At 36.3% G+C, this 14,480-nt stretch overlaps 1 protein-coding gene across 1 annotated transcript; it reads right to left on the bottom strand.

Moving 5' to 3' along the window:
• Positions 1 to 906: 906 nt before the first annotated feature.
• On the bottom strand, positions 907 to 14,251 carry LOC106165603 (protein mono-ADP-ribosyltransferase PARP14). The gene is made up of 10 exons (XM_087001231.1): positions 13,996 to 14,251; positions 11,893 to 13,605; positions 10,702 to 11,178; positions 10,087 to 10,286; positions 8,933 to 9,029; positions 8,510 to 8,665; positions 8,178 to 8,243; positions 7,619 to 7,795; positions 5,860 to 6,072; positions 907 to 5,638 (listed from the first exon to the last, which is right to left on the bottom strand). The coding sequence occupies exons 1-10, from the start codon at positions 14,249 to 14,251 to the stop codon at positions 5,463 to 5,465; spliced, it is 3,531 nt and encodes a 1,176-aa protein (XP_086857357.1). The 3' UTR covers positions 907 to 5,462.
• Positions 14,252 to 14,480: the final 229 nt, after the last annotated feature.

The raw sequence follows: 14,480 nt of genomic DNA, 5'->3' as shown, positions 1-14,480 counted from the left end.
ATAAAAATGGAAGTAACCTGTTAATTTTGTTTTATGTTAAAAAATTGTTAAAAATGGAAAAAAAATTTTCAGAACAGTGCTGTCTTGTTTACATTTTGGCATTTTCAAGTTGTGACTTTGAAGTTCCATGGGCCTGAAGACCTTTGCTAGTCACATTTTCTGAATATCCATGATACTAATATTTTATTATTAAAAATTGATGGTCATTATGCTGTTTAACATATTGCATCAAAATTTGAAAAAAACCTATTTTGGGCACTGTTCCCATGATGACCATTTAAGAAAAACCATGTCACTTACTGTTCTCAAACAGTACAGTAAATATATACAGATGTGTCTGTACATATCGTCATCACCTGCATCTGTCGTCGCTGGCGTTGCTGTCACTGTCGCTGTCGCTGGCGCCGTGCACTTTCATTGTAAACACGATAGGCTATCTCAAGTGATACTCTTAAAAGCCAACTCTTTAATAATGAAAAAGAGACTTCACTGAAAGATGTCAGACTTTTCTAGAACATTTTCATTAGCCATACTGATAACTATCTTAAACAATGAAAGACAATGTTTGATAATATGAAAATACTGCCTGAAAATCACGTGTTCTTTTTGTGTGGTGAACGATTAGCTTTGTGTACTTTAACTGCATATCCCATACCTTCTGTTACACAGTCTGTATGCAGATCCGGCATATTGATGCGCAAGTCGTGATTATTACAAAAACACCTACATAAGTGATAGTGAGAAAATTGTTGCTATGCTAACAACTGACTGCATGCCAGCCTTGCTAATTGTGAATAATTGTGCAGAAAAATGTTTCTTGTATCACAGGGGACACTTTGGTCTGATTTACTTCTCCAGCAGGTAACACAACAGCAGTGATATGTTTTCCAGAGATCAACTACAAACTGACTTCTCTCTACATTTATTTCTCTGGCTGAGAGATCTGGAGTCTCCTAAGACAGCAGGGACAATCCAGCTATTGGTTCGACTGACCAAACTCACTCCGAGCTCTGATCTCCAATCCCTGTCTCTTATACAAAGTTCTTCTCCTTATATACTAATACACACAAAATACATTACAGTGATTCTTAAAACAAGTCAGAGATATTGAAGCCAATTAACAGAATTAAGACATATTACTAGAGACCTTTAACATAATTAAAGTCAGACTGCTTTAAACTCTAACTTGGGGATGAAGCAGTAAATAAAGTTATTCAATCCTTTTTAAACTGAAAACATCCTTTAAAACTTGGTTACAGTTCTTTTCAATGAATAACATACATTAACAGATTCATATAATGTCATTATAAAAGAGACATCTGAACAATCTTTACCAAATGTTGATTTAATTTGATTTAAATGTGGAAATTTCTAAAATGACATTTGGTCGTGAAATCACCACTATGACACATCCCTGGGGCCCTTCTAAATATGTCCTCATATTTACCGTGAAATCACCACCATGACATGGCCTGCCCAGAGTCCGGATGCAAACATAATAGAAAATGTGTGGAATGATATGTCAAAACTTTTGAAAAATGCCCGTCTAACCAGCAGAGAAACTCTGTTATATTCAGTGTTTCATGCTTGGGCCAGCATAAGCCTTGAATGCATCAGACAATTATATGAATCCTTGCCTCGTAGACTGGCACCTATTATTAGGTCACGTAGCTATGCCACTAAGTACTAATTTTGGACTTGAAACTGCATATTTTGGTAAAATGTACATTTTGTTCTCATTTTGTGATTTGTTTGTGAAATTTGATGTTAATAAAATGATACCAGGAGCATATCATTCCACAGTCATTTATCTCCCCCATAGTATTGGTTCAGTAGGGGTGACACTTCTATTGTGTGTGTAAATATTATATGAAACAAAAAAATACCTGAAATTATTGAAAATATGATTGAACAATCAGTGAGCACATTTGGTCATTTATTATTATCATTATTATTATTATTTTAATCCTTCTCTCTCTCTCTTTTTTTTTTTGTACAGATTGCACTATCAACATGTAGGTACATGTTCATTCGTACCAGTATAATGTACATGTAACTTGCATTTCTTACTGACATGAAAAAAAAACCCTACTCACTCCTCATGATGACAACAAAGGTTTAGAGGATTTATTTCCACATTTATACCAGTGTGTATTTTAATTAAAATTCATCAAATCTCTCCATTTTATTAAAAATAACATGTTAATATTAAATTGAATGTCATTTTTGACAAGTTGAGCCAACTTATTTGACTTTATTTGTATTATTATTTGTGATTTAATATGAAAATAACATTTACTCAGATCTCATGATAAAACATCTACAGCAAAGGTCAACAGAAAAACATTTATACCAACTCACATTTAATAACAATGTTTATATATTGAAAATAAAATATACTGAAAATAAAATAAAATTACATTTTTGTATCTAACTGAATGTCATATACACCTGGTGTAAACTTATTTGTATGACTTTGGTATCCTAAGACAACATGCAATCCAAGCAGGTATCAAATTTGAACTATGTTGTGAGTGTTTATTATAAACTACTAACTTAAGGAAATATATTTGAACATTTTCATTGCAAATTTAATAAATTAAAGTGCTTTTTGCTAGCGGCAATTCCCAGAAGAGGAGAATCCCATAAGAGGAGCCAAGTTCGATTTCTGAGCTTGCATGTCGGAGGAAGCACAGTCAAATATGAGTGGATTTTCTGATGAAAACTTGAAAGAAAATGTTGAGACACATCTTTCTGAACTAGAGGATCAGAGAGGCGATACCGCCTCCGAATATTGTACCACCAGCTGGGGTAAGCGCGATCGTATAGACCCCCACATACACAAAAAAGGGACAACACCACCAGTCTTGTGCTTGACAAGCTGTAAAAAATGCAATCAACAAGAATTCTCAAAATATGCAAAAAAAATATATATAACTAAAAATGGTACAATCAAAGTTCAGTTAATAGTAAGGTAGGTCAAAGGTCAATTTCAAGGTCACAGTAAATTTCCAGTATATGACTTCCTATTCAAGTTCAGCAGCAACTATGGACCTATCTCTGCCAGTTTTGGAGATAAAAGGGAACCAAAATTTGTAAACTTCAATTCATGATAAAAAGTAGGTCAAACGTAAATTTCAAGGTCACACTTAGATTGCCAGTATATGACTTCCTATTCAAATTCAGTAGTAACTATGGGCGTATCTTGTCAGTTTTGGAAATAAAAGGGAACCAAAATTTGCAAAATTCAGTTCATGGTGTAAAGTAGGTCAAAGGTCAATTTCAAGGTCACATTTAGATTGCCAGTATGTGACTTCATATTCAAGTTCAATAGTAACTATGGACCTATCTCTGCCGGTTTTGGAAATAAAAGGGAACCAAAATTTGTAAACTTCATATCATGATGAAAAGTAGGTCAAAGGTCAATTTCAAGGTCACACTTAGATTGCCTCGTATGACTTTCTATTCAAATTCAATAGTAACTATGGGCGTATCTCTGCCAGTTTTGAAAATAAAAGCATTAAAAAGTTGCAAAGTTTAGTTTATGGTATAAAGTAGGTCAAAGGTCAATTTCAAGGTCACATTTAGATTGCCAGTATATAACTTCCTATTCAAGTTCAATAGTAACTATGGACCTATCTCTGCCAGTTTTGGAGATAAAAGGGAACCAAATTTTGCAAAGTTCAATTCATGATGAAAAGTAGGTCAAAGGTCAATTTCAAGGTCACATTAAGATTGCCAGTATATGACTTCCTATTCAACTTCAATAGTAACCATAGACCTATCTCTGCCAGTTTTGGAGATAAAAGGGAACAAAATTTGCAAAGTTCAGTTTATGGTGTAAAGTAGGTCAAAGGTCAATTTCAAGGTCACATTTAGATTGCCAGTATATGACTTCCTATTCAACTTAACTAGTAACCATAGACCTATCTCTGCCAGTTTTGGAGATAAAAGGGAACAAAATTTGCAAAGTTCAGTTTATGGTGTAAAGTAGGTCAAAGGTCAATTTCAAGGTCACATTTAGATTGCCAGTATATGACTTCCTATTCAACTTCAATAGTAACTATGGACCTATCTCTGCCAGTTTTGGAGATAAAAGGGAACCAAAATTTGCAAAGTTCAATTCATGATGAAAAGTAGGTCAAAGGTCAATTTCAAGGTCACACTTAGATTGCCAGTATATGATTTCCTATTCAAGTTCAATAGTAACCATGGACCTATCTCTGCCAGTTTTAGAGATATAAGGGACTTAATGTTATAATTTTGGAGTTACAATAATGTGCCATAAATTTCGTACAGAAAAAATTAATTAAAATAAAGAAAAGGTCATTTTGGTCAAAATTCTTGAAATGGGAGGTGCTCTGAAGTTCCAGATGTTCAAATTTGACGAAATAATGTCATTTTTGACCACAAGTTGTCTGCCTCGCCAAGCCTTATGTTTTATTTTTCCGGAGTTCAAAATTTTTTATCCATTACCGTACTGCACATTTTGCTTTAACCACCAAAATGTACTTTTTGATACAGCGTAACTCGAAAACGGTATGGAATACAAAAAAACGGAGACCACCACCAGTGTTGGGCTTTACATGCTCTACAAAATGCAAAAAAGAATGGGTCTCTAGCACTAACGGTTCCCGAATTAGAGACAGTTTTCAGTTTCGGTATCTTATGGTATGGCCGCTACTCCCGTAAAAATTCACCGATTGACCCCAAATTCACAGAGATGAAAGATGACCCAAAGGGTAACACTTTCCAATAATATTATTGGTTAAGCCTGTGTAGTGTCTGAATAACAGTGCAAAAAAATTTTTTTCGTAAAAAATTTCGTTTTTTTGGCCTGTTTGACCTTGAAATAAAGGTCAAAGGTCAAATCCAAGGGCATATTTGAAATCTACACATATGACTTTTGGAAAGCCGTCTGTAGAAATTTTTCCCATAATTCCTTCTGTAGGGTAGATAATTAGCATTTAATTTTGCCATTTTTGGACAAGGGTGCATTGCAATGAGTGCCACACCTAGACCCCAATACCGACAAAGCCCAAATTTTACGTGGAACAAGTTGAGATTATAGGTGACCTAAATCCAAGAGATGGGTATGGGGGCCCTTACCGTCTAGGAGGAGAAGCGGTAACGGTAACTTGTAGGCGGAGCCGCAGGAGCCGGCGGAGCCAGCAGAACATACGGATCGGGACTAAAACCATGTGTACCGCCAGCGCCTACGCTGGTGGTACAATTATTCTCAATATATTTCAAGAGACTTTTTATGTCTAGCTAAGCATTTTATCGGCCCAAAACACGGGAGTGGAACACGTCCTTGTGGGTTAGTCATGCGCCGAACGTCAATTCCGGAAAGTTACCTGAAAAGTTACAAGAGTTTGTAAGTCCACGACTTACAAGTGTTTCAAGAATACCGCGTAAGTCCAAGTGACAAATTCGCATAAATAGTTACAAATTGTAGTAAGTTACAAAGTTTCAAGAATACAGCCCCTGTCCTCCATTTCATCTCTCACTATGTCCTCTATACCTTGCACGGCAGCATCAGAAGATTTCTTGTCCTTTGCATAAATGTCAAGAACCAACACTTTTTTCTCCCTTTCCAAAACCTCACTCCCTTTCCATGAATGCATTAGAAAGGTATCTTAAAGATATGAAGAAAATCAAAAATGTTACAATAAATGAAAAAAAGTTCTTCTAGTTTGATGGCAAATGTATTAAATTTTTTGACATCACAAAAATTGTGAACGAATATATTAAAAATATTTTCAGATCTCCTCAGTGTACATTTCTGATCAAATTAATGTGACATTACTGCCTTATAAAACACACTGTATAATATAAACAACATTATATCAAACTTACCCCACACTTTTTTAAAGATACCTCTGTTGTCTTTTAATGGTGTTCCATGCTTGTTCTCCATAACCTTATGGAATATAGGTAGCAGATGTGGTTGAAACAAAGTAATCCTTACCAGCATGACATTAATTGGATTAACATTAATGTAGAAGTCAGCAATACCTTCCAACATGTCTGAGGCAATTGACTCAGGGTTATTATTAAATCCAAGTGCACCTACAATATGTAATAAAATATACTGTAATTACTCAATCTTTTCAATGAGGAAAAATTGTGAATTTTACAGATAGTCTATTTTAAGTCAATATTTCTTCAAATTAGAACACCCTTACTGAGTGGTAGCAACAAAACTAAAAAGCAGGTTACTCTATAGTTGTATTCTATGCAGCAAAAGCACCCCAAATGCTATATAGAAATACATTTTGTGATTGTTAAGCTATGCATCTGAAGGTTGGAGAACTTTTGCCTATTGAAAAGATTGAGTTATTGATCTCACACAAAGAAAAGTTATGGAAAAACATTTTCAATTCTTCAGGCTTTTTTATACATAAAGCCCCATGTGACTAAAACAACCTATGTCCATATTTGTTTATCAGGTATATTACATTTAATTCATATTAGCATTTACAGGTAAGGTTATATATTTTATATACCAGGAAAGTTGTGAAACAAGTATTTGAAAGGGCTTTTTCACAGAACCCCTGCCAAAATGAATATTCCTGGGGTTAATTGCAATTTTTGCCTACTCACAAATCATTGCACATGAATTCAATGTCATTAGGCTTCATTCACATGCAATGTCTATTTTCTAAATTCTATTTTCTATTCGCGGTATGTCTTATGATCACGGTCTGTGCCCTGAATATCCCGCGGCGTAATTACTGGCAGCGCGAGCCAGTTACTATAAGTTACTATAAGTAACTGACTCGCGCTGCTAGTAATTACGCGGCGGGATATTCAGGGCACAGACCATGATCCTAAGACAGCGCGAATAGAAAATAGATTTTTAGAAAATAGACATTCCATGTGAATGAAGCCTTATTCCTTTTTAGTTTAATAAGCTTAGTTCTAGATGATCATTTAGAACAACACAGCCTTCCTGAGTCCTGACCTTCACAGCCTAATTTTTACACAAGGAAATGGCACAGGATGTTGTATCAGGGCCGTAGCCTGAGCAAAATGCCAAGGGGAGCAGTAAGCGGACACAAGGGGGCGAAGCCCCCGAGGGGGGAGGGGGTGTCCCCCTCCCACGGTGTGGAAAATTTTTAAAAACTGTATGTATAATACTGCATTCTGGTGCATTTTAACATGAGTGCATTTTCTCACAGAATTGATACCAACTTTGCAATTATTTTTTTTACCTTTGCGATTATTTTTTTTTGCACCTCAAATCCCAGGGGGGCAGCTGCCCCCCTGCCCCCCCCCGGAGGCTACGGCCCTGTGTATCGCGACCCTTTACAATGTATTATTATATTGACTTTGCAAGCAACCATGAAGGCTGAGAAGAAAAAAGTACACTTCAGATAAACTTGCATTTTAAAATGGGGTTCTTTGTCTTTAAGGTATCAATTAGGAAATAAAAGAAGCTTTCCAGAATATTCTAAATACAAATATGACTGGGGGGGGGGGGTATAAGAAAAGGAGAGTTCCTTTAAGATGCATGAATCCTCTTAGATGGATTCATGTCAAATAACTGCATTCATAACATATACAGAGGATAGACTTATTTCTAGTGTTAGTTAAAAGCAAATGCTTCCATTACCTGTTCCAAGTGCAGGGAAAGCCACAGACTTTACACCTAGAGACTCTGCCATTTCTAGGCACTTGATAACAGCCTCCTTCCATTTACCATGGAAGTACACTAGAGCATCAAAGTGAATTATGTGATTGCATTTCAGTTTCCCTGCTCCTGTCAGAGCTAGACCACTCTGTGTTTGACCTGTAATGCATTTGACGTTAGACACAGGAACATAACTTCATGTTTTCTCAACTATCTCCAAAAAACAACTCTCTAAAATTTGACTTATCTATTAAAGAAGTTTGGAGCAGACTACGAAATTTACACTGTAAAAAAGTTAAAATGTTAAATCAAGTTCCAGGTATGTAAGTTTTTTTCTCCAAAATTGCCTTTTTATCTTAGAAATTGTTATTTCAAACCTCAATAAATATCTGGAGAAAAAATGCTTACAAAAAATAAAATCTATTTTTCACACTTACCCAATATTATTATTATGTATCTTATGTTTTCTGACAATGCCAATTCTGCAAGTATATTTGCAATTTAAGTTGATGTTAAAAAAGTGAATGCTACTTATTCTCACCTTTCTTTCTACATTCATCCAGGATAGCACTCCCTCCACTGTTAACAATTGCCTTGGACACTCCACCTGCAGGTGAAAGCACAGAAAGTGTTTAGCATTCAGTTAGATTAAGCCACTTTCATTTCTATGCGCACATTTATTGCCAGATAAACACATTTATTGCCCTATTTAAAGATAAAAAAGCATAGCTGTGAGGCATGGCCAATATTTCATATATGTTGGTGCCTAATGAATGTTTTTTCCTTTTTTTTTTTTTTTTTTGTTAATTCAAGAAACTTCAATGATATTATAATCTGACTTCAACTAGACAGGCTAAAACAAAATACATTTACCCACTGACAAGTCCAGAGTGGGATTTGTACTGTTAACTATTGCTCCCACATCTTCTTTGGTAATATCATCTTTTTGGATTTGAACACAGATCTTTCCAATCTTCATTTGGTAACTGCCAGGAGTTTGGCTTGTCAGGTTGGTATAGAGGGAGCCATCTGTAACAAAACAACCAAGACCATAGCATTTCCACTTCAAATTGTGGATTCAGCTATCACTCTCTGCCAAGAACATGAAAGTGAACATTAATCTATGGTTTACCAATCACCTGTTCTTGTCTTTTTCCATTTGTTTCCCTAATAAAAGCTCCTCCTTCTTACATAACACACTCAACAAAAGATGTAGGTACATCATAACACTTTTTTTATCTGATCATAAAAGCAACCAAATCTTCAATGAAATATTTTCAAAAAGCAGATACCTACCACCTTCAGAAGTTCCTGCCTTGCTCTTTCTTTTTCTTTTAGGTTTTGCTCCCATCCCTCCTTTGCCTTGCACACCCTGAAGTTCATCCTCAAAGGCCTAAAATATATTCAGAAATAATAGTAATATGTAAAACTTTTCATTTCTTAGAATAACATTTATGTATTGATCCTCTGTGTTGGCAGATTTGCCTAACCCTCACTAGGCTTGAAGGCATGACCATCCAATTTTGTTACTCACTCAGAGCAGACTGAGATAAACAGATCTGCCATCACTGTTCACATAACTGCAGAAAATTATATACCAAAAAAAGAAAACTATATAAACAAAAGAAAGTGATATGCCCGGACAACAGGTAATAATAATAAAATCAATAATAAAAGATATAAAAAATTTAGGGGTGAAACGACATTGGATGGAGACTTTGCTGCCTTGTTGGAGTCTAATGTGAAACAAGAAATTAAAGCACTCCGAGAATGCAGACCTCCGCCAAGGCAGCAATTTTTTACTATTATTGATTATTGATTGATATTGATCTGGATCACCACCAAAAACTAATTATCAGTACTTTGGCCCACTTCTGACAGTTCCTGAAATTTTCATCAAAATCTGTCCATAACTTTTTGAGTTATGTTGAAGACAGACAGACAGAAAGACAGACAGACAAACAGGGGAGAAAACATAACCTCTTTGGTGGAGGTAATAACTGCAATAAAAATATGGCAACTAAATACCATGCACCCAGGTGTTAAGTAATAGCATCAGTGTTAGAAATTAAGGCTGGACCATCTGCCCAGGGCTGACAACTTTCAGAACGGGCTGAAAAGTTTCCCACCCGGCAGACATTCAGTCCAGCTACTTTTCAAGATGGCTGGACTTTCGGTCCAGCAACTATTTTTCCTAAGAGGCAAACACTGAATAGCATATATACTCCAGTTTATTTTCTTAAATTCTGGTCTCTAATTATAATTAGCTGCATAAGATATGTATTAACTGTTGCTGTTGCTGAAAAGCATGTACTTGATATAGGCATAAAAATCACAGAAATAGTAAAGCTTTTAAAGCAATTTGTTATACAATTTCAATGTATAAAAATATGGAGCTAGTAAATTAAAAAAATTGTTTCCCTGTGAATCAGTATAGTAATTAATTGTACCTGCTGTTGTGCTAGCTGCCCTTTTACAAGAGTCACAGTAATGCCTTCAGCTGTCTCCACAGAGTCTGGTGAAGGACCTGGCTGGAAATCTGTATTCTGTGTTGTTCTGCGAGAACACCATGCTCCTGCCGCCTGGAGCTCATCATCTGTATCTATATCATCCGGGTCTTGCCACTGCACCATGTCATCCCCTCTCATATCTAAATATAATCACTCATAGACTTGTAAAATCAATATAAATTGTTAAAATAATATGTAACATTAAGATTGGCTGTGATCATGACAACTAAATGAATAGTTTTGGCTTGTTAAACAGTGCAATCCACCTGGTTATTACTAAATTCTCAGAATGAGCATATCGTAGGGAAAGTAGTGGAGAATTCAATCTTTACATTGCATGGGGGAATATTCATAACCAGGCTTGTTGCCAGGTTTCGGGGAAAAAGTCCCTTCTGGGTAAAATTTTACCTAGGTACATGAATATTTCATGGTAAAAGGTTCACTTTTTCAGAAAAAGAACCCTCCCCCTATTGAAATTGCTGGTTATGGGCCTGCATATCACTAACAAAATGATCATTAAATACAAAATTTGCTGAAACTAATCAACCTATTTACCTTCCCTTAATGTTGGTGATCCCCTGTATCTGGTCTTGGGCTGTCCAAACTGACCAGTGACCCCCAGAACACTGTGGACAGCCTTACCGAACAGATCAACAGTAGAATCAAATGCATCAACAAAGTGAATTTCTTTGAGACTGGAGCCTGGATTTTCCCTACAACTCATATCAGCAGCCTCAACTATGGCCCTGGTACTTTTGTCCACAGGATAACCAAAGGTGCCAGAACTAATGGCTGGAAAGGCAATGGATTTGAAGCCATCTTGGTTAGCCTTTTCGAAAGCCTTGTAGACTACCGCCTTGAGCAGTCTCTCTTTTCCTGCTTTGTCTCCCTCCCACATAGGTACAACTCCATGGATAATGAGTTTACAAGGTAGTTTCCCTGGACCAGTCCAAGCTATCTGACCTTCCAGGAGCCTTGACCATTCATGACTCTCAAGGAATTTCTTTGATTCTTCCTGGATTGTTTTTCCTCCTGGAACATGAATAAAACAGAATACTAGTAATAATGAGGGAATAAAAATTTGTCCAATCTGATTGGGCCATTAGTGCAGAGTGTTGAATGATATCCTAGCCCCTGTCAGCCTTCTTTCCATGACTGACACGTACCATATGATACAAAATTAGTCAGGTGTCCATTGACATAGCAACGTACATCACCTTGCACTAGTGGGCTAGATTTGGTCTTAAAGTGCAATTTAAGTTCACAATCGTTACAGCAGTAGTCTTAAAATGGACTGAATCTGCTTTTAAGATAAAAAATGATCTAACATCTACTTAAGTGGTCAAGCAGTTTCCTCCCCTCACAATAGGGGATACCTCCCCTCACAATAGAGGACACCTCTGCTCACAATAGAGAATGTGTAAGGGGAGACAACTTAATTGGCTGTCAGACTAGAAATGGTCTTACTCATGTTTTAAGATCATGTAAGACTATTTGTGTTCTTAAATTGCACTTTAAGACCAAATCAAGCCCACTAGTGTTGGTGACATTCTGTTTAAAATCATATCACTCACTGTCAGTAACCGAGATAAGGCAGTGGGGGAGTGGGGGGGGGGGGGGGGGGCATCCTTATGGATCTGTGAACCAGTCAAATTGATCTCTTTTCATCAAAATTGTCTCTATTTAAAAACAGCCCTTTTCAAGACCCATATCTTTAAAAAATATTAAGTAATGTAACCTTCTCACCTGCTTTTAACAGAGCACCTGCCAGACCACCTGTATGCTCCAAACGGTCATTGGCTGCATTGACCACAACATCAACTGGGTATTTGCTCATATCTCCTTTACACACCAAGAATTTCTTTCCGCTGCTATGAACCACTTGACTCCTCACAACCCTGGTTTCCTCTGCCTTCTGGTGATCACGTTTCCCTGTAATGACATGAGGTGTTGTCTCCTCAGGCTGGTTAACTTCAATGATGGTTTTTGTACGCATGGCAACACCCTCAAGCAGAGACTGCCCTTTCTTTTCACTGAAGAACTTTGGCATGCCTGGTTTTCCCACAGGATATGAACATTTCTGGACTGAACTGGATAACTCCTTGATAGTTGGCATAATTTCCTTCAGACCATCTTTTGTGCCTTTAACCATAATGCCTGGCTTTGATTTGGTGTTGTCTGCTACAACTGAAATGACAGATGGTTTTAGACTAGCAGTGATATTGTTCAGCCCTTCAATCATATAGTTTTTCATGTAGCTTACTCTTCCATATTCCATTGGCTCAAATACAGTCAATATGGTATTTTCTTCCAAAAACCTGTTTATTCTGCCAAGAATACCTTGCATCTCTTTTTTCAGGGTCACAATGGTGTAATGTGCTGCACTTGAAGAAATCTTCAACAATCCAGGATAGTCTTTATTTAGACTGTCACACAACTTCTGCCACTTTTCTGACTTCATCAATGGCTGAGACTCTGCATTTAACTCACAGGTCTTTTCTTGAATCTCCCTCAAAATGATAGCATTTGCAGTTTCTAACTGGTCTCTTGACTGTGCGTACAGTGATATTTCTTTATCGCCAAAGGTCCACACAGCAACTACTTGACTTGACTTAAGGCACTGATCAAGATAATCTTGACATGCTTGAGATTTCAAAAAGTCAATCATCAAATGAGACAGAGAAACCTCGTCTTCAACTAATGTTGTAATTCTCTCATACATTTGCAACTTAGCATTCCTAACATCTGCTTGAACCCCTTCAAAGGATATAATGCCCTTTTTAAGATCAATTTTGGTGGATAGGTCATGAAACTGCTCCTCCATATTGTTCAAAAAGTTCAAAGCAAGCAACAGTCTTAGCTTGTATTCATCCAAAGATATGTTATCTTTTATTTTCTCCCTCTCCCTTTCTATTGCTTTCATTTCTGCATCATGAATGGCTTTCACTTGATTTGACAGCAGCATTACCATTTCATTTTCACCAGTAAGGGTAATTTTCATAGTGTGAGGGTCCATATCCAAAATAATACCACATGATTCAACTAAGCGCTTCTCTGCGATTCTTTCCACAGTGTTATTCCATGCATCCGGTTGAATTTGGAAAACCTCATGTGAGTAATGCTGAAAAAAATCCTGGACTTTCAATCTTGCCTCTTGTTCCCATGTTTGGATCAGCGCAAAGGCATCCGGGGCATCATCTGTGATGGTGCAAGAGAGACGGAGTTCTCCATCATTAGTAAACTGGGCTTGGGCATGTGCTTTCTCAAGAACATCTGCAAACTTCCTCCCACAAACTTGAGGATGTTTTTGAACATACTTCACAAAAGCTGGGTTGACTTTCACTATAACTTGTCCTGAGGTTGGCAGATGAGAGGTCTCTCCAAAAAAGGGATAATATGCATGTAAAGTGATTACTTGTCCAGCTATTCTGTGTTCCTTTGTCAATAATGGCCCAATATCTGAATAATAATAATAATAATAATAATAATAATAATAATAATAATAATAATAATAAAATCATACAAATACTGAAGCTTTCCATTAATTATTATGCATATATTTATATTTTGTACAGCTTTACAAAAGTAATGTCATGCAAGTATGAATGTACTTTTTGTTGCTTATTCTTCATCAATTTATCTTAAAATGGTGTTTTACATTAAAAAACATTTTGACTAATTGAAAAACACCTTAGCTCCAGCATAACTTTGGTGTAAAAAAGCAAGTGAAAGCTATGGTGCACACCTTAAATTAAACACAATATATTGATACTATAATTCATTCAGTAGAAAAGAGAGTTAATGACTTTAAAAAAAACTTGTTTATAAGAAAAACATAGATCTGAATACCTCTGTAATCAGAGAACTCAACCACACCATATCCCTTATCAACATTTAGTTGAATAACTTCTGCATGGGCATCACTGTCACACTGAGCTTCCAGGTGGATTTCTAGGGCATCTTTTGTGGTTGAAGGAGGTAGGCCATGGACCTGTACAGCACTTGGAAAGTAGACCTGTGCAGCATCGACATTACCAAATTCTGATGTTTGTTTGTTTTTCTTTTTCTGGATCCTCTTTTGGACAATACCAAAATCTGAAAACATACATATTGTCTAGTTCTATTTGATTGCTACCATAATTGTTTTTGATAATATTACTTACATGTACATGCATTCCCAATATATATACATCTAAGACACAACAAACACTATATAATATGCAAAGTTCTGTGGTAGATTCACTGATGTGCTTAATTTTCAAACAATACTGTCTGACCCCCAGACAATTAAAAATCTATAATAATAATAATAAGAATAATAATACATCTTGAAA

The sequence above is a fragment of the Lingula anatina genome, chromosome 1, assembly GCF_051362555.1.
Source record: "Lingula anatina isolate TDL-2025a chromosome 1, LinAna3.0, whole genome shotgun sequence".
Lineage (NCBI taxonomy): Eukaryota > Metazoa > Brachiopoda > Lingulata > Lingulida > Lingulidae > Lingula > Lingula anatina.
The sequence above is the reverse complement of the archived record's forward strand: the minus strand, read 5'-3'. Positions and strand labels throughout refer to the sequence as shown.

What these genes read in the sequence shown, in the direction of transcription:
- LOC106165603 (XM_087001231.1), bottom strand. Translation starts at nt 14,251, where the DNA reads ATGTTTTCAGATTTTGGTATTGTCCAAAAGAGGATCCAGAAAAAGAAA. An exon ending in GGATGAATGTAGAAAGAAAG is followed by an intron (nt 7,796 to 8,177) that starts GTGAGAATAAGT and finishes AATGCATTACAG; the next exon opens with GTCAAACACAGAGTGGTCTA. An exon ending in TTTCCCTGCACTTGGAACAG is followed by an intron (nt 6,073 to 7,618) that starts GTAATGGAAGCA and finishes TACATATTGTAG; the next exon opens with GTGCACTTGGATTTAATAAT.